General features: G+C 51.4%; 1 protein-coding gene across 1 annotated transcript in view; it reads right to left on the bottom strand.

The window, feature by feature from the left end:
* Positions 1 to 2,531: 2,531 nt before the first annotated feature.
* Positions 2,532 to 24,966, bottom strand: part of Fbln1 (fibulin 1) — a 74,594-nt gene continuing 52,159 nt past the window's right edge. Inside the window, exons 15-17 of the mRNA XM_074084682.1 lie at positions 22,820 to 22,962; positions 21,065 to 21,196; positions 2,532 to 3,350 (exon numbers count right to left, since the gene is read on the bottom strand). Of these exons, the coding sequence (XP_073940783.1) occupies positions 3,211 to 3,350; positions 21,065 to 21,196; positions 22,820 to 22,962 (415 nt within the window). The 3' untranslated portion in view covers positions 2,532 to 3,210. The remainder of the gene's footprint in view (positions 3,351 to 21,064; positions 21,197 to 22,819; positions 22,963 to 24,966) is intronic.

Genomic DNA, 24,966 nt, shown 5'->3' with positions numbered 1-24,966 from the left:
CAGAGAGACCTCCAGCTCTCATTAGCTGGGCCCTGACAACAGTTTGTTTGGGTCCATCAGGTGTTCAACACAGAGCATGGAAGAAATGTGGGACGTTGGAGCCATGTGTAATTTACACAGCTGTCCCCGAGTCTTCTGGATGGTTAAGAAGTGGAAATACAAGATTGAAAAGATGTCAGGCTTCTAGAGCTCATTCATGTGGCTTGATCGACAGTGGCTTTTAAAGATTGAAACACACAGATGCAGTATTCTACAGTCTGAGAAGCTTTTCTGCATTCACGATCTTCAGGACTCCGCACCGCCATCCTAGGGATTTCTGTCTCCACTTTGAGATGCAGAAACTGAGGCTCGGAAGTCAGCAGTGATGCATCCTGCTGGCCCCCGCCAAGGTGAGGTTCGGGCCACCTGGAACCTCTGGATCAAGGAGCGTCTGGACTCTTCCAACTCCATTAAGAGCATGGAAGTGCCCTTCCCTGAAGCAGCCAGTGAGTCTATCCTCCCAGCCGATCCCACTCAGCCCTCAGGGAGAGGAGGGCTCCCAGAAATCACCTTTGACCCTGCAGATTGGCCCGCTAGGCTGTCAGGACCTACACATCTCCCATCTCCGCCCTTCCTCTGAGGTTTCTGTCCCGCCAAGATCCCAACTTCTTGGTATGAAGAACTTCTCAGATGTCCCCTGTGCTTATCCTGTCTTTGGATGTGGCTCCCTGGACTCTGCAGCCCCACACAGGGTCTCCCTCTTCCCACTGGTTCAAACTGCTCGTGTGCCTGGGTGGCCAGACCTACACTAGATGGAACAGAGCCAACAAGTGACCTGGCAAAGCAGGGCATGCGCAACAGTGGCTGGGACCACACTCTAGAGAGTTAAAGTAGCCAGACACCAGTTACCAAAGTACCCAGGAGGAGACTGTGAGCGTGAGTGGGGTCCACGCCTCAGGGACAAGCGCGGGGAGGATGGGAGCAGAGGCCTGTGTAGAAAGCAGAAGCCTGGCACTGAGGCCCTGTAGGTCCAAGTAGCCCCAGGGTGCTGGGTGCTCCCAGCCACCCCACTAATACCAAGTGCAGTATTGGGTCATCCACTAAATACAGACCTAGTTAGAGAGAGTTGAAAGTGGGATAATCTGAATTTGAATCCCCTCTGTCTCCAAAACGCGTGTGATTCTTGGCAATTGAGTTTTTCTCTCTTAGTCATTTGTGCATCTTAAGATTGGACCTAATCACATTCCCTACCTCACTGGGCTGCTAGGAGGAAGAGACGAAGCACCAGGTGCCAACCCAGGCACAGTGTTTTTTGAGGACTTGGTGAACACCAGCCTCACATTTTCTTTTCTTTTCTTTTTTTTTTTTTAACGTTACGGGGGCTTGGACTCAGGGCCTTCACCTTGAGCCACTCCATCACCTCTTTTTTGTGAAAGGTTTTTCGAGATAGGGTGTTGCAAACTATTTTCCCGGGTTGGCCTCAAACCGCAATCTTCTTGATCTCTGCCTTCTGAGTAGTTAGATTACAGGTGTGAGCCACTGGTGCCCAGCAAAAGTCTATTTTCTAAAATCAATTTTTGTATAAATATATTTATTTATTGTTGGAAGTACTGAGGTTTGAACTCAGAACTTCACACTTGCTAGACAGGTGCTCTACCAGTTGAGTTATTCCTCTAAATAATATGAATGTATATATTTTTTTTTGGTGGGACTGGGTTTGAACTCAGGGTTTCATACTTGTAAAGCAGGTGCTCTACCACTTGAACCACACCTCCAATCCAGAATGCACAAAAAATTCTCTCAGGTGGTGGTGGGTTTTGAACTCTGGACCTTTTGACCATTAGGCCGGTGCTCTAGGACTTGAGTGACCCTACCTGCTGCTTCTATCTGATTAAGTCATTATTCTTCCCCATCGAGAGGATCAGAGTTGCCATGAGGGACACTTGGAAGAGAGACACCAGAGTTCTTGAGCTGTCTAGCAGGGCTGGACATGGGGACACAGCAGACTTGGGCCACACTTCAGAGGATAGGCATGTGCTGTGGTTCCAATGTGCACGTAAAAGCTCGTGTGTTGAAAACTTAACCCCAGATTCACATGCTAGTGGTATTTGGAGGAGGACCTTTTGGAGGTGATTAGGATTAGAGGAGGTCCTGAGGGGCCCCCATGATGGAATAAGTGGCTTTTATCAGAAGAGAGAGACCTGAGCTAGCGTGCTTGCTCTGTCTTGCTGTGTGATGCCAGGCCCTGGTGTGATAAAGTGACCAGCAGCTGCTGGTCCCAGTGTCCAGTACTGAGCCAAATAAATTTCTATCCTTTGTGAATTACCAACTCTCAGGTATTTTGTTACAGCCACAATAAAGAGACTAAGCATGAGTCGGAAATGATGTGCGTAGGAAACTTTTCCAAGGCACAAGCTGGGTCCCATCCCAGAATGTTGGGGGCAGCAGGGCTTTGAAATGGCCCTGGGGGGGGGGGATTCCCGGTCCTTTGGCCATTGGAGGACTCCTGAGCTTCCAGAAGCCCATTCTTGAAAGACTCTGAGCGCAGGCCATTGGGAGGATCACAAAAGTTTATTTTCTACCTGTGAGAAGAGGAGGATGCAGAGTGCAGAGACCCAGCCATCCCCCGGTGAGCATCCTGGGGCCACACACAAACCTAACTGCCTGTGTCTTTACCAAGAGATTTCCTTTTGTTTGGACAGAACTGTAATTTACCTCCTAAGTGCTCCCTGAGGCATCCTGTCACGCTGTTGCTGGGGAGAATTTATGGTACATTTATGTGCTGTTCTACAGCAGCCGTGAACTTGGAACGTGCAGAATCAGACTGGCAAAAAGAAGTATTGAAATGTCAACTTTTATATAATCAAGGGCAAGAACTGGCCTTCTCTTGGCATTTGGACCAGCTGCCCCCTTTGAAAAATGACTTTCTTTCCTTGATCCTTAGCAAGGCCCAGCCTACAGGCAGAGAAAAGGGAGCAAAATTTAGCCTCTGCATCAAAAAACAAGCAAAGTTTTCAACCAAACAGCTGAGCAATTGGACTCATTATTTAAACACCAAAATACATCAGAGGAACTTAATGATCCAGCTCGCTTGCTACACATTGGCCTAACACTACAAACCAATACAGCCGTAAAGAAATGTCTGAGGGGAACAGACAGCTATGGAGCTGAGTCACTGGCAGCAATGACTTGGCCTGGAGGGGCACCCTTGGCTGCATAGCAGAGCGGCTCTCAGAACCAGTACTCAGAGACGAAGATGTGGACGTTGACGACATTTCTGTGGGAGACAACCCCCCCGACCACGTAGTTCATCTCCAGCTTCAGGACGGCATGAAATGGACCCACAATGGGCCGCACTTGGCGCACAACACCTGCGGAGAGAGAAGAAGGCATGCTGGATGTCAGTACGTGCCACAGCGACGAGGACCTCTGGGAAATGATTTCCCTCACGGAGTTCTAGTGCTAAAGGGAACCGAGGTCTCTGGAAGTGGTGGCCTGAGTCGGAAGCCATTTGAGTGGTCTCTAGGTTCTGCTTCCACCTCTGTGGAGCCATGGCAAGGAATCCATTGCTTCCTCAGACATTCTTTCCATTGTCCAAGCTCGGACTGCGGGGAAGCAGTGGGCATGGGCTTTGGAGCCAGGAGGCTCTGGGGTCAATGCCAGCTCCTGCCCTCTTGGAGCCCAAGTTTCCTGTTCTAGCTGGCAGGGTTTGAAAGACCCTAGAAAAAGGCCTGGCTTAGAGTACACACCCTATAGATCAGCAGCTGCTTTCAAGGTGCCAATGTGATGTCACTGAGAGAAGAGACGGCGAGAGATGTGTGCAAGCACGAGTAGCTCCACATGTCTGCTCGGATGCTCCGTGAAAAGCGAGCAGGAAGCCTGCAGCATCATAACCACAGACAGAAACAGCCACCGAGTGTTTGCTTACAAGTCGCTGATTGCAGGGTGCTTTCTGCAAACGGGACCCTCATGGGCTTAGGAAACTTGTATGGAGACAGACTATCTCAGGCCCTCGGTGTCGGGTATGCAGCAAGGGCCAAGGGAGAACTGAAGGGTCGTGAGGCCTTCTGCACCCTGGTTAGTTTCCGCTCAGAAACATCCAAGTTCACACTCAGTAGGGGAATTTGGGCATGATGTCTCTCCTCTTGCTCTCTGGCCTTCCACTTCAAAGTGAAAGCCCAGCAGCTACAGTGAAATTCCAGGCAGTTCCCTAAGCAAACACGGGCTTTAGCTCCAAGGAGTCAGCACCACGGTCCCCAGCAGGCTGTCAGCACCCTCTGTCTGCCTGCCACCTGGCCATGACATTGCAGCTTTGTCCTGTCTGAATGCCCGTGAACATCTACAGCTCCCAGCAGAGGACGTGGGCTTTGTGCCTCCCTGAGTTGGCCATTGGACCCTGATGGCCAGGGCACCCCGCCCAACCCTCTCTGGGCTGGGTCTGCCTGTGGCTCTGTACATGACACCTTTTCCTCTCCCTGGGCCCAAGGCCAATAATGGTGCTCACAAGCCGCAGCGGAGGTTCTTACCACCCTTCCTAGGGCTCAGAGGCTACAGCTGAAAGGTGAGACTAAGAGGCTGGGTGGACCTGTGATCTTCTGTAGGACAGAGATGTGACAAAGGGGTAGAGGTACACTCAAGCTGTGGTCAGACATAGCTTCATCTCTATTGCTACTACATTTCTGTATGTGACGTAATAGTATGTGACAGTTCATATGGGTGTATTAGTTAAGACATATGACTTACACATACTTTAACATTTTATATGAATGTGTTTTATAAATTTACAATTATGTGTAAAATATAGTTTAGATATGAAACACATAATTTATAGTGTATCTATATATTAATAAAATATATATATTTATAAACATTACAAAATCTTCAATAATGGTCACACTGTTACATTTACATGTTGACATTTATTTAAATAAGCACTCCTGGCTGCTTGTGGGACCTCTGCTCGGCTCACACTCAGACCCACGGCCATGTCTGGGCATGCAATGGGTGCCAGACATCTGGCTACATAAGAATGCAGAGAAACCGAGGATCACTTCTAGGACTCAGTTTGGGACAGAGAAGGAGAGAGAAAGGCTTGGTGTGGGATAGGGATCTGCCACAGCTATTGCTGGTAGAATCCTTAAAACCTGGGGACACAGGGTTTGAGTGTAACCAGCCTCGGTTAGATGAATTATTTAACCTTTCTGAGTCCTAATCTCTACTACTGTGACCAGGAATAAATAAAAAAAAAATAGCAACCTTCCAAATCAGAAAGAAAACACATGGGAGATCACTCAGAAATGGCTGCTGGCTATCAAAAAGCATGGTTCTGGTCTACTTCTTTCCTCATAGAATCCTACTATTCATCAGCCATCCACCCATCCACCCATCCATCCGTCCAACCATCCATTAAGGCATGCATCCATCCATCAAGGCATGTATCCATCCATCCATCCATCACCCATTCATCCATCCATCCATCTAGGCATGCATCCATCGATCCATCCACCCTCTAGTCCATCCGTGCACCCACCCATCCATCTTTCCATCCATGGAGGTTACTCTGCACAGTGGACTTTAGAGAAGATTATACAGAGGAACTGACATTTAAATTGGATTACTGAAGAATAAGTGTGAGCCCAAAAAGCAAGGAGGGACCTGTGCAAAGCCCAAAAGTGTGAGGGTCCAGACCAGAGAACTGGGAACAGTGTTAGTCTTGGGGAGAGACCAGCAGATGAGGATGACAGATGACAAAGGCTGCTCAGGGATCTCGCGTCATCCATCTTACACAGTCAGGGTTCTGGGTGTCTCTTGCTTGCTCCCCACCACTGACTCTAGACCACTCTTTTTTTCAGAGGCACTGACAACTTCCCACTGCAGTGCAGCAAGGGAAGAGAGGAAGCAAGGAACACTTGCTACCCATGTGTGGCCATGCAAACATTAGAAAGCCTCCACCAGGGGTCCAATTCCATCCATCCACTTGGCTCTCCACACAGTTATTTGCTATCTCTCATGTGCCAAGCACTGGGACCAGCTGGATTGCTTGGACCTTCTTTCATGAAGTCTTCTCTAGCCCTTTTTGTCACTTGGTACCTGGTCTCTTTCAACTGTGATGCTGTACCTGTCCACTGCAAGTGACATGCACAGCAGGTCTCATATGCAGGGTGTGCATTGTACCTGTGTCGATGGCCTGGATAGACACCTGGCAGGAGTTTGGCTGTGATTATTGAGTAAGATGAAGACAGAATGAAAGAGAAAGAAAGGGAAAATGGAAGGAAAGAGGGAAGAAAGGAAGTCAGTTCTTTTTCTTTTTCTTTTTTTTTTTGGTGGTACTGGGGTTCAAACTCAGGGCTTCACACTTGCTAGGAGGAAGATAGTTCTTGAGGCTCTATAGTCTAGGAAGGAAAACAAAACTTTGTCCCGAGGGAAAGGGGAGCCATGGAAGGCTCTGGTGAAGGTGGTTTGGTTTGGATTGGCCATTCTAGCAGCAAACTGCAGGACAAGAAAGGTGCATTTCCATCCAGCTGGTTTGTCCTTCCCACCTGCAGGGATGTTTACTTTCCCTCCTTTGCAAAGGCTCAGACTGGGGGGAAAAGCCACCCTGCTGAGTTCATCTGTGTTAATCTTCCAAATCCTTGTCCCTGGCATTTCTGCTCCAGGTCTCAGACACTGCTGGTATTCCTTGGCGTGTCTGTGCCTCTTAAAGATATAATTAAGCCCTTTTTTTTTCTTGTTGAAAAATGTAGGCCCCCTCGGGCAGTTCACCTTCATGTCTTGGCAGCTGATGTGATGGAGATTCTTGCTCCTGAGTGCAGGGCAACCAGGTCCAGTGGGGGAGAACTTCATTCTCTCTTGGGCTCTGTGGTCCACACTCCTGGCCCCTGAAGCCATCTTCTACCTTTGAGGTTGCATTTGACTGTGCATCAGTGAGGCTCCTGGCACCAGCCTGTGTCTGATTCAACTCAAGACCCTTACCTGTACAGAGACCTAGAGCCACAGCCTCAGGTTCCTTGGCTGGCTCTGCATTGGCCAGCTGTGTGACCCTGTGCAAGGTACCAGCTATTCTGAAATTTAGCCTCCAAAGGAGTCCTGTGATTTTAACTGACAAAATGTAATGGAGTGAACAGGGTTGTCAAAGATTTTAGCAAACAAGATGATGGATAAGACACTGCACAACATCTCACACCAGTGGAAATTACCTGTGGTTTTTAAGAGACAGAATTCTGAGTGAGAAAAGGCAGAGGTAAGACTTTGAAAGCCACATGTCAACATCATAAAAAAGAATGAGAAGCTATCCCTTCCTGAAATCAGACTGTGAGCCATTTGTCTCCTTGCTTATTACCCACCTCCCCACTATAATGAAGAGCTGAGGCCAAGGCTACAGTCTGTTTTGGTCACTCCTGTATCACTGGTTCTTGCATCACAGTAGACCCTAGCTTACTAAGGGCTGGAAAGCCTGGTTCTCCCAATCCACAGCATCTCCCCCTCACCATGTGACATGACGTGCAGGACGCTTCCAGAACAGCCTTTTTCCTGAGCTGTGTCATAAACACACTTAATGGTTGTTGAATGAATGGATGAACTAGAGTCAAGTGTTGAGCACAATGTATAAAGTTGGAAATTGTCAACCACGAATGAAAGTATTGGAACTAATGACCAACAGTCAAAGTCACTGGGATTTCAGATGTTGCCTACCCAGAAAGAGAAAGAGCCATGAATGAGAGCCAGGTTTCGTGTCTGGCCTTGGGGGCCTCCACCACACATGTGATGGGCAACTGGACAGAAGCAGACAGTCACTAGATTTCAGCAAACATCCCTGGACAGTCATCATAGTCCCTGCAGGCTGGAATGGACAGGATGGCACAGTCTAAAACCCGATGAAAAGTCACAAACAGGAAGGAACACTGTCAGCACAGGCTGTTACCCTTATCTGAAAAGCTTGGGACCAGCGTGTTTCGGACTGTGGAGTATTTGCATGCTTACAATGACTCATCTTGGGGATGGACCCCAAGTCTAAACATGAAATTCCTTTATGTACCATGCACACCTTAAACACATTGCCTGAAAGTAATGTAATAGTCTTCGTAGTTTTGTGCATGAAGTAAAAAAAAATTCAAGGTGTGGAAAATTCCTGCTTAAGGTGTCATGTCAGTACTCAAACAGTTTTGGATTTTGGAGTGTTTTGGCTTCAAATTTTTGGATCAGGGACGTTTGACTTGAATCTGTAAAGCCACAAACTAGCGTTCAGATGGGCTGGGAAAAAGGCCACTTTGCAAAGGCAGGGGATGGGCAGGATGGATCACAGACGCCCATTGCTTCATTCAGTCCCCACCATCTCACTATAGAGGAGACTACCACCTTCCTTCCCAGAGGGCAAACAAGGCCTGAGAGTAGTGTGTCCCAGACCCCAGAAAATGGGGCCATGGATTCCACTCCACCTGGGACTGACCCAAAGCTCAGCTCTTCCAACTCACTGTACCTCCCCGGCCTTGCCACATGACGTGACGTGCAAGACACTTCCAGAACATACTGCCTCAAGCTGAGTCACAAATATAGGGCAAACATGGCAGAGGAAATTAGGAATTCTAGAACAATCGCAGCAGGATTGGTGGTGTAGCAGAAGGGATGAGGCTCCTGAAACCCTGCCCTCTCTGAGTGCCTCAAGAAACCCCGTAATGGCTGGGAAGGAAGGAGGACAGGTGTCCAGGCTGCATATTTAAAATACCAACTGTCACTCAACATGTCTCAGCAAAACTCGTCAGCCATATTTCTGGATTATTATAACTGTGTTCCCCACAGGTTTCCCGTGAGCTAAAGCAGACGTTTTGAGAGGGCAGCTGCAGGCAGCTGAGCACAGGAGAAAAGCCCAGTATGGACCTGCCTTTGGGGAGAAACGAACAGAAATGTCAGCTTTGGTTATACTTCTGCAACCTGCGCCTGCGACAGGGAGCTAGCATTTCCACAGCATTTGGCCCTCATGCGAGGCACGCACATCCACCACCTCTGGTTGTGGCTGGTGGCTGGTGTCGCCATTATCTGTGGTTCATGGGGGAAGAATCAAGGCTCAGAGTAGTTGATTGAATTGCTGAAGGTCACACAGCCAGGGAGATGCAAACCAAGACCTGAACCCAGATCCTGGGCCACTGTGTTTTTTCCAAAGTCCTGTAACATTGCCAAAGGAAGAGAAGAACTGGGCAAAGTTCTGGGAGAATCTGCCATCTGATGCTCCTGCTTTTACAAGTTGGCTGTGATGCGAGGGGTGAGGAGTCAAGGAGTCATTTCCCCTTCCTCCATGTGTCTTCCTGTCTTGACCTCAGTACCACCCACCTACCTGCTGGGGACCTCCCTGTTCCCAGACCCAAATTCATGAACCTCCTCAAGGAGTCAGGCTCAGCAGGTACTTGCTTCCAGCCTCAAGTGCAGTCATCAGTTGGGACTCCTTTCCTCCACACCTGCCTTGGGCCTGGTCCCACCACTCCCACCTGAATGCTTCCAGCCCTTTCCTCCTCACCCCACACACCCATCCACTGTGGTCAGAGCCAGACCTCTCCAAGGGGCAGGACAAACATAAGTCTGGCTAATTTGACTTAGAATTTAAGGCCCCAGGGCACCAGAGATGGGCCAGACCAGCCCTCTGCCTTCTGAGTCAGGCTTCCTTCTATAGACTTGAGATCCCGTGGGGTTCCAAGGCTTGTCTAGCACCCAGCCCGTGAGTATGGAGTGGAGACCCCGAGCCCCAGGCCTGTGGCTGGAACTGAGCACCATTTTCTTTCCCTAGCAGGTACTGCCAGGTATGGGATTACAAATGTTGGGCAGCCCTGGCTGGGTCCTCAGGGTGCTCTCACCCATAGGCGGAGGCAGACATGGAGGAAAGGGCAGAAGTGCTGGCCAGAGTCAGCAAAGGGGCCTGGCAGGGCTGGAGAGAACTGCTCACCTCACACCAGGCTGGCCACTCCTGGAAGGTGCACCCAGCGGTTGCCTTGAGCCAAGCTTCTAGGCAAGGGGGCTGGCAGGATTTACCAGGGAGGCGCTTGTGCAGAGGGTTGGAGAGCATGGGCAGCTTGGTGCTTTCAGTTTCCCCAGTGGATGAGTAAAGGGGGAGGGGTTAGTAAGAGGCAGGGCTACGCCATGCTGAGACCTTTCTGTGGAGCATGAGGACAGGACCCCTTGCCAGGTGTCAGCAGGGTGAGACACACTGAGGCTTGCTAGGACCGGGCCTTCCGTCTCCCTTCCCTTCTGAGTATGTGGGAAAGGCCTTCCAGATTCAGGGCAGGAAGGCTTTCCAGGGCAGAGTCACAACACAGAGCCCCCAAGCTGGGGAAAGGCCGTGCCTTCAGTGCCCCCTTAACCAAGCTGTCTCGTGGGCTCTTTCAGTACATTAAAGAGGCTCACAGAATCTACACAAAGGGGTTGTTTGACCAGCCTTGGACTAAGCATTTATCACGCACCTACTGTACGGACTGTTTGCAGCTGCAGGTGATGCAGAGGTGACAAATGGGAGATTTTGGGACTGGCCAGGCCTGAAGGAGTGGGACTCTGTCCTGTTTGCGGTCACCCAGGAAGGTCAGAGAAGCAGAAACCCTATATCAAGACCCAACATGCTGTGATTTCCAAGTCAGGTCATCTGCCCTGGAATTGCCTCTGTGCCTCAGTTTTCTCATCTGGAGAATGGGGATGACACCTACAGGGTTGATTCACATCATCACTAGACTACATTTCTAGTTTTGCACAATGCCTCTACTGCTCTGTGGCTGATACTTCATTTCAAAAGCAAGAACAATTCATGAACAAGCCTGCTAATAGCAAAGGCTTTCCAAATTGTGCCTGACAACAGCAGGAAGAGGGCCATGGTCATTCCGGCTGGACACGGAAGATCCTGAGAACCTCAGGGGCTGCTCTGGGTCCATGTTAACCCTTGGTGACTCTGGAAGACACAGGTGTGGGGCTCCTGAGGCTGGTTCTAGACACATACTGGCCCTGGATAGCAACTAGTGAGTGTGAATGCTCTCTGTGTGCGCACATGTGTGTGCATGTGCACGTGTGTGTACAAGAAACAAAGAGGACAGGAGGGGCATCAGACGAACCAATCCCTGGTGGGCTCTTTGCCTCAAGCAGAGAACTCACAAGGTCACGACCACTCTTGCATTTCCCTCTTCCCCACACCTTCCCACTGTTACCAACACTTCTCTGCTCCTGCTCATGGCGCCTTTCTAGAAGGTACTCCAGGAGTACCACCCCCACCTCCACCTGCCCAGCTTTGCCAAGGTCATCAAAGTCTCAGTGTTGCTAAAACTAAAGGCTTGGCTGACTTGACTCCCAGCTTCATCAACAAGGCTCAGAGGTGTTCCCTCCTGGAACACTTTGTCCGCTCTGCTTCTAGGACATCTTGGCTCCAGACCCTCCTCCTGCCCCTCCTAGGATCCTGAACCTCTGGCTGCCGAGGGCCCGTGCTCTTTCCTCCTGCTTCCCTCAACTTGTGTTGTTGAGCGCGTCCACTATCAGGGCCTAACCACCATCCACACAGGAAGTTCCCAGACCCGACAAGCACCTCAGATTTTATGTCCAAAGTGAAATCATCTCCCCGCCAGCACAGCTTCCCCACCTCCACATGGCCACTCAGTCTTGTAGCTGTTCAGGACAAAACCTGTGCACAAATGCTTAACTTCCCTGCCCCGCACCTCCAGTTCCCACTGCCCCAGCCCATCAGCAAACTGGGCTCCATCTTTAGATGGCCTCCTGAATCCACTTCTCACCCTCTCTACTGGACCCACATGGTCAGAGCCACCACCAGCATCTTGGGCTGGACGATGGCAGCAGTCACCCCAGCACCCGGAGGAGCCTCTAAAAGTGTCAGGTCATCTCCCTCCTTATCTCGGAAGCCATCCTCAGCTCCCACCTTGCTCAGTGGAAAGCCAGGGGCAAAGGCATAGCATGGCCTAACCCTTCCCACCTCCTCCCGTGCTTCTGCTGCAGTCCAGTGCAGGATCTCTCCTGCCTTTGGGCTTTGCACATGTCCCCTCTGCCTGGGGCACTTTTCCTCCATTCCCTCAGCCTTCCAGGTCTTTGCCAATTGTCACCAACTGCCAGACTTAAAGTCTCCCCACCCTCCGTAGTCTGCACAGTACCCACGACTAGCCGACAGTGTGTATTGTACTACACTCTTTTCTTGTCTGCTCCTCCCCTTGGAATAAGAAGTGTAAAAGTAGGGTTTCCATCTGTCCCTCTGCCTTGGTCCTTGCTGTGTCTGAGAGAGCCTGGTCTGACTTGGACCCACAAACTGTTGTTGGAGAGTGAGTGGGAGGAGCTCTGTAGGGCTCATCCAGGGTGCCATGGAGTAAAGAGAAGTGGCAAATACTGCATGATGGGGGGGCATCTGAGAGGAGGGACAGCTCACTTGGTCACACAGCAGTGACCCAGACAGACAGGCAGCAAGTGTGAATCCCTACTTCCCAGGCTTTCTACTCCAGAAGGCGGCAACGGGGAGGGAGCAGGTCAGTTCTAGGCTTCACACGGCTCTCTGGCCAGGCAGCAGGGACACAGTGGCCAGGAGCACTGACTGAATGGGTCTTCGATTGGAGCTTTAGGGGCCAGAGGCTGAGCACTTTTGCCATGACACAAAAGCACACTGCGGGAAAACTGTGAGATGCTTCCCAGCTCAGCAACTGGGAAGTTGCCAGGCCCAGACACCAGCAGGTGGGGGCTGCAGGTTGGAAAAGCAGCTGCAGGAGAGCAGTGCTCCAGGCACCTGAGGATCTGGGAATGCAGGTAAGGAGCATCTGGGACTTCGGGCCCCACAGCCACTTGTTAGAGATCAGGAGAATCACAGCTCAAGGCCAGACTGGCAAAGAAGTTATAGAGACTCCATCTCAACAAGTAAGCTGCATGTGGTGGTGGTGCCCACCTGTCTATTATCCCAGATACTTGGGAAGCACAGGTAGGAGGATGGCAATCTGAAACCAGCTTCAGGCAAAAACATGAGATCCTACCTGAAAAACAACTAAAGCAGAAAGGGCTGGGGGCTTACTCAAGTGGTATATGACCTGCCTAGCAAGTGGAAGACTCTGAGTTCAAATCCCAAAATGAAAATAAAGAGGCCTCACCAGGCCTGTCCCTGTGTTGTCCTGGACTCTGCCCACATAGTTCAGCTATAGCCCTGCCCATCTGCTCCCAGCGTTACCTGATGGCTCCCACCCTGGGCTGGGCACGGGCTAGGACTCCGGCTAGGACTCCGGCTGACCCAGGTGAATGTATAAGCTCCTTCCTGTCCCCTCACCTCCCAGACATCTGTTCCCCACCTGCACCGTGCATCTACTCAGCAGGATGGCTTGTCTTCCTGCACCACTTGCAACTGGCAGTCTCCAGTGACTTAGGCATGTGTCCCTAAGGCAGCGAGTAGATTTGGAACGTGAGATGTGCAGACGCTCACCAGGCTGGTAAGTCTCCAGCCGAGCCTGACAAGAGCCATCGCCCACAAGTTAGGCAGGCATCTTGAGTTTTGTTCACTTTCATTTTCCTCCTGGGTCACGAAAGTCCCACCCAAGGTAACACCATGAATGCACAGCTGTGTCGTCTGCCAGGCTCTTGTTCCTGCATTATATCACCTGATCTGCACCAAAACATCCTGCACAGAAGGGCGCAGCAGACAAATGCCCCCAGGCAGGGCAGCCCCTCCTGCGGAGGAGGGGTGCTGCAGGGGCTACCAGGGCAGTCTGTGCCCTGTAGGCTGTCCCTGGCCAAGGCCTGGACAAGCAGTTTGAGATGGGGCCCTGTGAGTTGATGTGGTGTATAGGGCACCAAGCTCCCGTGGACAGTTCCTCCTTGGCTACACATGTCCAGCACAGGTCACCTTGGCTGCCTAGGGCCAGGCAGGGAGTCTCCCCAGCTGTTCCCTGTGACCCTGTGCCTACCTCAGAGGGTCTCACAGCAGAGGCCCCATCTGACCCTCTGAGAAGTCCAGTCTCACTGTGGAGCCTGCCAGGGGTAGGTCAGGGGCACCTCTGCAGTCTGCCTCTGTGAAGCCCAGGGTGGGTGCCCACCTCGCCTGCAGCACTCTGGAGGGCAATAGTTGACATTTGAGCATGGTTACATATAAGGCATGGCCCCATCTTTGCTTTGTGGGGTTCCCACAAAGGGAGCACAAAAGGTATCTGTCCTCTTTTTACAGCTCTGTCTCGGCCCCTCCAAGAGGCCCTCTCCCGCCCTGTGCCTCCCGCCAGCCTCAAGGTGGAGTCAGGCCACAGCCCATCCCAGACTAGGAGGCTGGGCCATGTCCCAGGGAAGCAACTTGGCTGCTGGCCAGGGCGTGGCCCCAGGGTGACAGAGCTGTGCCTCCCGGAGAAGAGAAGGTGCCTAATCCCTGGGATTTGCAGTGAAAGCTGGGCCAGGGCCAATCACTCATCAGCAGGTAGGGATGGCTGTGCTGTTGTTTTTAGGTGGAATTTCTGAATGTCATTCGTAGTGTGCGCTGATCCCAGGCCAAACCTGCCAAATCAGACTTCAGGATGGGGTTAGCCCTGCATGTTTAACCCCTTGAGAGGCCATGATATAAAGAGCTGATCCAGACCCTGCGAACTGGGACAACTGATGGTGACCTGAAGACAGATGGCTGGGCAAGCAAGGCTGTGAGGTACAGCTAGGTTGGTATCTTCATTCACAAGCTTTTATGCCAGGGCTGCTATGTACAGCTGAACAGGTGTGTATGCATTGGAACAGGAAGTGCGTGGTGCTCCATAAGGTTTTGCAGTATGCAACACATCCAACTGTCCGTGGCAGCCCTGATACACGTATATATACATGTTAGTCTCCCTCTGAGACTAACAGGGACACAGACGACCCCTTAAAAACAAGCACTTTCACCTTGGGACAGGAAGCAAAAGGAGCTGGTAGACAGCTTCTTGAAAGGGGAATGTGTAGCTTAGATGTAAATTTGTTCCCAGTGCCGGGGGCCAGGACTGGCATGGAGCACATTCTTGCTGAATGAATGCATGATTCATGGATGGCAGAATGTGGGAGGCATGGCCTCCACTATTGTGCTTCAGGCCAGGCCAGGCCTGCCAGCCCAGGCCATGGACGTGTCTATTTAACAGTTCCGCAGCAGCTGGAGCCTCTTTGGGGTGGAAAGTCCTGGCATGGTCCCACGAACCTGGCTCTAGCCTGTGGTCACCTAAGGGGCTCTGAGCTCTCACCAGACTTCCAGCTTCAAACTATCTTCCCCCAGTGGCTCATTTATCCTAATGACCTACCCAGGTAGAACACACTCATCCCATGTTAAGTACCCTGGTTCTTAGACACTGCAAGGGAGGTGCCCCCATGGCATTTTACTGAGCTCAAATAGGTTATATGACGAGCCTAAAGTCACACAGCAACAAGCAGCCAGTCAAGAATCAAGCCTAGCTGCTCAGACTCAATTGTGCTTTGCCCTGATGAGGGCCTCCCAGCCCTTGATCTTGTGCAGATGGTAATGGACACTCATGTGTATGCATGATGCACTCAGAGGAGATTTAAAATGCTTTTTTGAAATGTAAATGTTTTAGTGACCTTTAGGAGGGGGTGTGGGAGCGGTGCATGATGGTATCAACAGGCCCATCAAACTTACAGGCTCCCGGTCATGCACAGACAATGTGGGAACCCCTATTGGTGGAAAAGTTTCAGTGGCTATTTTAAATTGCAGTTGGACTTTCTCTTACCTACAGCGCTCAGCCACCTGGACACGACATCCAGTTCTGCACTTTCCCCAGCTCCTCATTGCTGGCCATCTAGATGGCCTTGTCAGCTGCCTCCTGGGACCACCTCACACAGCCTGCTTGGCTGGTCCTGCTGACCCCATCCTGCCCAGACTATGGAGACAATGCCATGGTCACCGCCTCTCAGTCAGAGCGACCCATGGAACTCGGACCTGCTCACTCTAAGTCCATCAGTGAGAACTGCCTGAGGGAAACCTGCTAGGTAACGCCCTGGACCCCAACAAAGGCTCTGACCCATGGCTCTCACCTCGTCTTGCTCCCCGCCCCTGGTGATGCATGCATCCTGGGGGCTCACCCCTCTCTCTGGGGTCTGCAAGTAATCAGCTGTTTCTGCTCTTTTCTATGCTTTGCTCTGTGGCTTCCTTTGTGTCTCACCTGATCACACATAGACCTCCTCCTTCCTGCTCAGGGTTAGAATTCGCAGCAGCTCTCAAGACAGAAGCATCCAGACCCACTGAGAGAGAATTCGTACTTGCAGAACATCTGGGCTCTGTTGGTATTTCCCAACTGCACACCCACTGTGTGCTAAGCAATGTGAGGAGCTTTCACACAAGTGGCTTTCCTGATTACACTGTTGGGAGTCTGTAACAAGGGTGTTTCTTTCCTAAACCTAAAAGAGCAACCACCTGTGCTCACCCACACCCAGCCCTGAACACACAATAGATGAGACCCCAGGGCTCACCCAGGAACCAGCATGCAAAGTAGAGCAGGTGAGAACATTTTCTCAGAAGTGCAGTGTGTACTTAGAGCCGTTTCCAGCCAGGAGGGTCCTGCCCAGTGCAAAGACAACCTCCCTAAATCACAGCCAACCCCAGAGCTACCACGGGGGAGCCGCTCCAGCTCAGGGTTCCTGGAGGCCTGGGCCAACGAGCCCCTGTGGGCACTGAAGGTTTGGGGGCAGCAGTACTTGGTGCAGTTCCAGTGTGACAAGGACACATGGCTGTTACCAGGTAAAGAATCAGCAAGGGTAGCCCATGACCTGCCTCTTCTCCAGCACTGCAGTGCCTTGAACCGCCTCACCTCTCGACTACATAGATACGAAGTGAGCCCTTTACTCAGTGAAAGCAACTGGGTCCCAGAATCCCACGGTCAGGGTGGTGTGACTGTTTCTATGGAGATGCTTTGCTGTGGATCCAATATGGCTGGGACCCAGACCCACCTGTTGCCGGCAGGTGCCAGCTGATATAGACAACAGTTGAGAAAAACAGGGCTTCCCATTAGCCTCATGGGGTGGGAAGGGGTGGAGTGGGGAGGCTAATATGGTCTCACACACACCCCCAGCTACCTTGGCCATCATATCTGGTACTTGTGTTACTTCCTCTGAGCAGCCTCCCTCACTGCTCTGTGCTCACATCTGTGATGTCACAGCTGGCTTGCAAAAAACTACTGGGTCAGTTCTGCTGGTTCTCAGAGCTATATGCAAAATTCAGCCACTGGGCTGGAGAATAACTGCAGCCGAGTGTTCTCTGGCTTCTCTTGGCTTTGGTGAGGTTTAAACAGAAATTTTGGCAAAGCTGACCCTCATTCCAGACTGATTTTTTCCCTACCTGGAGAAGCAGAGTTCAGAAGTGATTGCAGGCAGGGTGGAGGGGAGGCTGAAGCCAGGTGCCCACTGCAGCCCAGTGGTCTTGGGAGCTCAGGGTGGGAGGGTCCAGGTTGCCTTCTGTCCATCCCCAGGCTGACAATGTGTCATCATGGCCAGGGCTCCCCCATTAGTCATCACCCAGGAGTTATTACCTGAAAGGGCCCTTCTCCAAGCACCCCAATTATAGCCAGTGCCCTGAAGAGCTAAGAAAAGAGCCTAGTGTCGGATAAGGAAGGCTTTGTAGAGGCTGAGCATACCTCAGGCATTAATGGAGCACTTCGGCACAGGCTGCAAACGCATTCTTCATTTTTCACTGACAGCTGGGTACAGAGGAATGTGAGGGGCTTTGCAGAGACAACAGCTCGGCCCTGGGCAGAGTCTCCTTGATTCACTAAGAACTGGGCTTTAAAGACTACATTACAGGAAGACCCAGCCCTCTCAGAGTCTGAGCTGACGTGGGGCACTTTCTCCTTCCTCTTTTGTTACTTTAGGGGGCCTGAACACAGTGACCGTGGGGGTCTGGAGGCTTGTCTATGGGTTAGTTTTCTGGGTCACACAAACTCACAGCAGCTTTGCTCAAGTTGGTATCAATCATCCATAGACTCCAGTTCTGGGGAACACTGGACTCTCCCACTGGGTGAGAGCCAAGTGGCCTGGGCAAAGTTTGTACCCTCTCTGGCCCTTGCTCTCTCATCCTGAGTGGAGATGACCCCTTACCCCTACCCCATGCCAAAGGGTTGTAGCAGTGACTAAAAGCCATGTCTTGGTTCATCCTAGGATTATTTTTTCTTTTTGGTGGTACTGGGGTTTGAACTCAGAGACATGTGCTTGCTAGGCAGGCACTCTACCACTTGAGCCACTCCACCAGCCCCATCATAGGCTTACTAATCCTCATTTCTCCTTCCTATGTGTGGAGACTCAGCCTGGGCCTTGCCTCTTCCAGGAAGCCCTCAGGGCCCAGGGCCCAGTGTCCACACAGTCTGGCTTAGAGTGGACAGATGGTCAGCAACACTGTGAGCAGGCAGGTGCCCTTTGTCCTATGTGGCAGGTGGCAGAGCTGCCTAAGTGGCTGAGAAACCCTCCCTCCCTCTGTGCTGACACATGGGGTTCCTATGTAAGATAGGGCCTGACTGAGAACTGCACTGCTCCAAACAAGCCTGAGAACCCCTGACCCTGTGGTTTTTCAGTTGCACATGCAGTCATTTAGTTCCATTCTCTCCTTTGCCCAAGGGGGAGGTTCGTGTCCCGTCCCCGGCAAAGACTGAACAAGAATGCGGGGGCGAGAGTGTTCAGAGATGGTAAGAAGCTGTGAGGGCAAAACCCCGTTCCCAGGCTGCTGCATGCTGGGCTTGAGTCCAACGGGAGAATAATCCATCGCCTGGTGGACAGGCCCAGAGCTGGGTGCCAGGCTGGCTCCCCAGGGGCAAGCAAGATCCCAGGGTCCACAGTAGTGCTTCTGGGAAGAGGAGGAGAGAGAAGGAGACGGGATGAGGAAGCCCAAGGAAGACGTCCCACATGGCACACAGCAGGAGGCCAGAGCCCAACCACAAACATGGCCTTGGTCCCCATTCAATGTGACCTGCCACATCCTGTCTCTGTCTCCACCTGGGAGATGACAAGGCACCAGATGGGACTCCTTGCATACTGACAGAGGACTGGAGAAGCTGGGCCCACCCAACAGGCAGGGTGATAGGCAGGAGGAATTCCCAGCCCAGAATTCCAGACCAGGGCGCCTGTGAGGGGAATGGCCAGCTTCCCTATTGCCTCATCCACTTTCCATTCCCAGGAATGGGACAGATGGCACCCATGGTCAATCCTAGGCCCTGGGGGCTGTCCATGGCCCATTGTGCCCCTCAGGCACTGAGAGAAGACCAGAAAGATCCCTCACCCCTGTGGGCCTCAGTTTCCCCTCCTACAAAAGAAGGGCTTTGGGGAGATGGCCTGCAGAGGCCTCCCAGCTCTGATATGCCAGGATTTTCTGCCCCAATGGATGGGAAGCTGAGAAACAGAAACTCCCAGGGTCGATCTGTCTGGTGTGCAGATGTGGCCAGAGATAGGCACTGGTGGGCACCATTCTGGGCCTGGCTACTGCCCAACCTCCCAGCTCAGGTCATCCCAGGAAGGATTTAGCTGGGAATGAAAGATGCAAAAAAGACAAGGGACCAACACTCAAGACACTGAGGCCTGTTGATCCCCGAGTGCAGACCTGCTTCAGCAGTTTGGATCTATTTATGGGGAGGGCACCTCTTCTGCCAGAAGACAAGGGCTGTGGGCAATCTAAGTGTAAGGCTAGCTAGGGTCCAGTACAGATGGGCTCCAGGAGCGCTCAGAAACTGAAAGTCCTTCCCCTACTGTCTGCCCTCATCCAGAACTGAAGGGACCCTGAAGGGTCTCTTCACCTAAACTCTCATTTCCAGTGGGGTAAACTGAGGCCCAGAGTGGGCAGTGATTCCAGGGCAAGCAGAAAGGTTTATGACTGCTGGCAACCCAACTGTGTGCCCTCCCCTTGGGATCCCAGCAAGGGCTAATGCACCATTAATTATAATTAACTAATTACTCTTGCTGCCAACTAGCAGAGGAGGAGTCTGGGGGTGGGGAGCCCCCAAATGACTCAGTCATGTTTACAACATGCAAACCCATTTAAGAGCTTGTAAAGTTGCTATAAATGGCTCTTTGGCAACACGGGAATAACGACTCCCGATTCCCTTTCCCCAGCTGCCAGTTTAACAACCGTTGGGCTCGCTCGAGGCGGCCAGGACGGAGGTTCTAAGATCCAACAGTGCCACCTGGAGCCCATGTTGTGGACTACAGTGAAGAAGTCAAGCCAGGAAGCCCAGTGGGAAGCCAAGGCCCAGGTGAGCGCAGGGACTGTCCCTCCATTGCTCCAATGCTCAGAGTATAAAAACAGATCTAAAAGGACAGAAATAGCCACTTTAATTCCCCACGAATAAAACTTCTTTAAAACGTGACAGTTCAGGAGAGGAACTATGAATGACAGAAACAAGTTTGTGGAGAAGAGCGGGGGTGGGGGATCTGCCCCAGCCTACAGACAGCAGTAGGACTTCCACAGTCCTCTCCTGCCCTCCACCACCTGCTTCTCCCCTCTGAGTATTTGCCTGGGCTGTTCCCTATTCCTGGTTCACCCTTTTCCTTCCTCTTTGCCCAAGTCCTCCACCCAGGTGCCACCTCCACAGGCGTGTCCTTTAATGTCCTTGCCCCAACCTCTTTGTGCTCCTATGATGCCAAATCTCCAGGGAGGAAGAGCAGCGGGTTCCACACACCAAGGGGCTGTGGGCAATGACCAGCCATGGTCGTCTTACCCACTGATCCATGGGGTGGGGACAGTGACTCACTCAAGGTCACACAGCAAGTCAAGGTAATTCTATGGCTGAGATGAGAGCTCTGGTCCTCCCCCTGCACTATGAGAATAAGAGACCAGCTCTATGGGAATAAGGGACCCTGCCCAGCCCTGGCACAAGCACCTTGTTCCTGTAATAGACTTTGAAATTCACAGTAGTGAGATGCAGGATCAATTTAACCTACCGGTTTTGTAGGTGGGGAGACTGAGGCCACGAGGGCTCAAGTGGAGAGCCAGTGGCACCACCAGGGTTGATCCCAGGCAGGTTCTACCATGCTGGGCTGTTCAGGCTGAGGCTGACTGGGGCTGCCAGCCGGCCCCTGAAGGACAAATGGGACTCTGATGGAAAGGGGCGGGTCCAGAGAAGCTTTCCTGCCAACAGCACAACACATGGTCACTCACCCACAGTCATGTTGTCCACATAGCGCTTGAGGATATCGAAGGAGTCACGCAGGTTCCCTTCTGTTATGTCGAAGATGATGTCAGCCTGGTTGGCAGGGTACAGCGGTGTGACGGCCCGCAGGAAGACGATCTCTGCAGAGAAAGGCGGCATGGTTAAAAAGGGTACAGTGGTGGTCATCCCAGTCACCAACCCAGAAACTCATCCTGGAATATCTAACAGCAGGGGCCATTCACAAGGAAACGTCACTAAAGCCCCAGAGAGGCTGCATGAGGGGCGGAGGAATTCTGAGCATCCTAGCATAACCCTCTGTCTTATCAGTGGAGAAACTGAGGCTTGGAGAGATTTTTTGGATCTTCCCTGAGGTCCTGGAGTCAGTGGGCAGCACAATAAGCATGGGGGAGGAATTAGTGAACCCACCCTTGCTCTGCATCTCAGTTTCCTCAGTTGTAAAGCAAGGGAGACTGCTGACTAAGAGTCTAGATTTCCAAAGATGTGAGCAGGTGTCTCCAGCCACACCCAGCTCCCTGTGGGTAACCAACTTCCTCATCAGCAAACTGAGAGGCCACAGATGTGGCTGCTGGGGATTTGGGAAGGGCTTGTGTGGGGTTTGGTGAAACCACATCATTTTGTACAAATACCAGTTAGTGATCTTCCTCAACCCATCTGTGCCCCCATGAAGACTCTGCCTTTCCGTCTCTGGAGGAATGAGCCAGCGGTGCAGGCACGGGGACTAGGTCAGCAACTCAACAGAACCATGGCCTGTGGGAATCTCTCCTGCCCTTCCCACCACCACTGCCAGTGACCCTGCATTACCCTCTTAGTACAGGGTGTCATCTCGGCTGGTACGACTGTCTTCCCTGGAAGAAAGGGCCTTATGACTGTCCCCAGAGCCCAGCACAAAGGCTGAAGAACTAGTGATGACAGGTCCCTTGAAGACCAGGGAGGGAGACTCCACAGTGGAAGAGAGGGGCTGGGGACCACATCAGCCCTGGCACACGCTGCATACCCTAGAAGTGAGGTCTTGAGAGCAGTGCTCCATCCATAGCCTCTGTGGGCTCTGGGACACATGGCCCTGCCCCAGGAAATGTGCGGTGATGGCACGTCCACACAGCATGCCAGGGGGTCCCTGGAGAGCCAGGTGGGGCAATACTGATCACATTATTCCCAGGCTCTCTGCTTCCAGTGGAGAGCCTCCATCCCTCTGCCCCAGTCTCCAAGATAATGGGTTGCAACAGTATCTTGTAAGTTACAAAAAACACAAATTTTTTAAGTTATAATGTTTTAACAGCTCCCCAGAGCCCTGGAGTGATAGCCCCAACTCCAAGTTCAGGCTCTTTCTTGTTAATCCTTCTAGCCCACCTCATGCCTACCAGGTGGTTTGGCCCTCAAATGCCCATCCCACCCCACTTACCTCCAGACCTTGCTAGCTGTAATCTGCCCTTCCCAGAAGCCTCCTCTCCCCTTCTCCCCCATTTCACTGGATCACTGCCCATCTACCACTGGGACTTTCCTCCAGGGAGCCCTCCCTGAGTCCCCAGTGCTTGTCATGGAATCAACACTGAATGCTATTTGCAGGAGACAGCTGAATCGAGGGCTATGCACTCAGGGTACACAGGGAGATGCAGTAGAGGAAAAATCTATTCAACCCTAACTACATCCTACAAAGAAGGGCTCCTGCAGGCCAAGCTCTCAGTCCAAACAGAGGAAAGTCCCAAAGGGGGCCAACCTGAGGGCTCCACACGGACTCCACTCACCTTCAGGGCCGGTGAACTCACGGAAGGTGGGCAGCGAGATGACAGTGTGGGAGATGGTGTGCACAGGGTCCCGCACACAAGTGATGTCAGTAGGGCGGCAGGACTTGATGCAGCGAACCGTGTCTGACTTCTCTTGGCGGAGCCTGAGAGGAACCACAGCACGTGAGGCCGACGGCAAAGTCAGGACCATGGCTTCCACAGGGACCAAGGTCCAAGGAAGAGCAGCAGGTGGCCAGGTTGGGGAGCACCTGGCCTAGAGGCAGCTCCCAGAGGAACTGCGGTGGCATCAGTGGGCTGGCTGCTCTGTGGGGATTTACACAAGGCCCTTCTGCAAATGGAACAGGACTTGAACTCTACACCTGCTGGTTCCCATCAGCCCTGGCTGTGGATGGGCACAGCTTTGAAGTCTACCAACTGTACCAACTGAGCATCACTGTACATCCACTCATCACTTGCTCAACAAATATGTTCTGAGTGCCTGACGGGAGTCTGTTGCCATGGATGACAAAGTGAACAGGGGAGGCCACAGCTGGAAGGGTAGCAGGGGTCGTAAGTGTGGGGATGTATATAAGGTGCTGATCTCACTGCCCAGCACAAAAAACACAAGTCCATACCATCATGCAATGGGAAAGAAGAGGAAAAAGCTACAGTTATTAAAGACTTGGTTTCAGGCACTGTGTTAGATAAATTCCTAAGACCTCTTAAGTATAAAAAAAGTTACAAAGGCAACACAAAATGAAGGTATAATTCAATGAGCTATTATAAGACAAATGTCTTCCCAATCATCACCCATGTCAAGAAAGAGGACTTGGCCAGCCACCTGAGGCCATCTGACATGTACCAGACCAATGTCAACCCCTCCTTCATCCCGCAAATAACCCATAGCCTAGCCTTCCAGTAAGTTCTGCTGGGTTTCTTTATAGCTAGGCCACACAAATGTGCATTTCTGTACCAATCGTCTAGACTTTCCCATGAACAAGACTTTGTTCTGTCTTTTAAGTCCCTTCTAAGCTATAGGTTTCCTCTCTATACCTTTATTTTTCATGCAATTATTGGGTTAAAGAACCCAATGTACTGGGCATGGTGGTGCATGTCTATAATTCCAGCTACTCAGGAGGATCACGTTTTGAGGCCTGAGACCCTAGCTGAAAAACAAACTAGAAACAAAAAGACTGGGGGCTGTGGCTCAAGAGCAAACACAAGGCCCTAAGTTCAATCCCCAGTACTGCAGAAACAAACAAACCAACAAAAAGAACCTGATGTATTTGAGGTCTAGAGTCTCAGATAGTCTGGACTTTTCATCTTTGTCCTCATAGTGCAGTTCAGCTTGTTCCTCTGCCCCCTGGATTCTCCTGCATATCAGCAACTGGTAAGATGACAGGGTGAGTTGTCTACCAGCACATGTGCTGTTTGGTGTCTTCCTGTGATGCACACAGCTCTGGATGCCCAGGGCCTCGACCCACTGACCTCACTGGGGATGGCAAAATACCATGGCCTCTCATCTCCTTCTCGTGTTCTGGTTAACCTTCTGTAGAGGTGCATCCCTCATGTACTACTGCTGTCAGGCTGCCAGGAAGTCCAGATCACAGAGGAAAAGCAAGCTCGATGCTTATTCTTTCCTGTATCCACCAGTTTCCAGAATCATGAACTAATTAGCTCTCTACCATTCTCCTGAAGATTTTTAGGGAAAGAATGCGAGCATGAACTCATGATTTAATACAGTTCAATGAGGTGTAATCCACTGTCACTGTCATCTTTCACCGAAACTCAAATTTTCCCCAAATGCAGTTCTCTGGGCTCTTTGGGCTGGCCCTGGCAGCCCAAAGAGCTTTCTGGCTCTCTGACAGGACAAGACTCCAGCCCCTCTGTGAGTGCTCACTGCCCAACGCCATTTCTCCAAGAAGTCTTGAATTTTTTTCTTTTTCTGTGGTTTGTGGCAAATGGTATTTCAAGACCACAATCTGTATGCTAACAATGACTGGCCTGGCCATTGTTTCCAGGTCTCTTCAGTGATCATTTTAAAAGTAAGATGCATCATGAATTCATGCTGATATTTCTAGTTCAAAACATGGATCCCACGTTTTAAAATTATCTTTTCCATATTACAAAGGAATCGTCTTTGTTCTAATCCGAGTCTTGGTTCTCAA

This window comes from Castor canadensis, chromosome 8 (genome assembly GCF_047511655.1).
Source record: "Castor canadensis chromosome 8, mCasCan1.hap1v2, whole genome shotgun sequence".
NCBI lineage: Eukaryota > Metazoa > Chordata > Mammalia > Rodentia > Castoridae > Castor > Castor canadensis.
The sequence above is the reverse complement of the archived record's forward strand: the minus strand, read 5'-3'. Positions and strand labels throughout refer to the sequence as shown.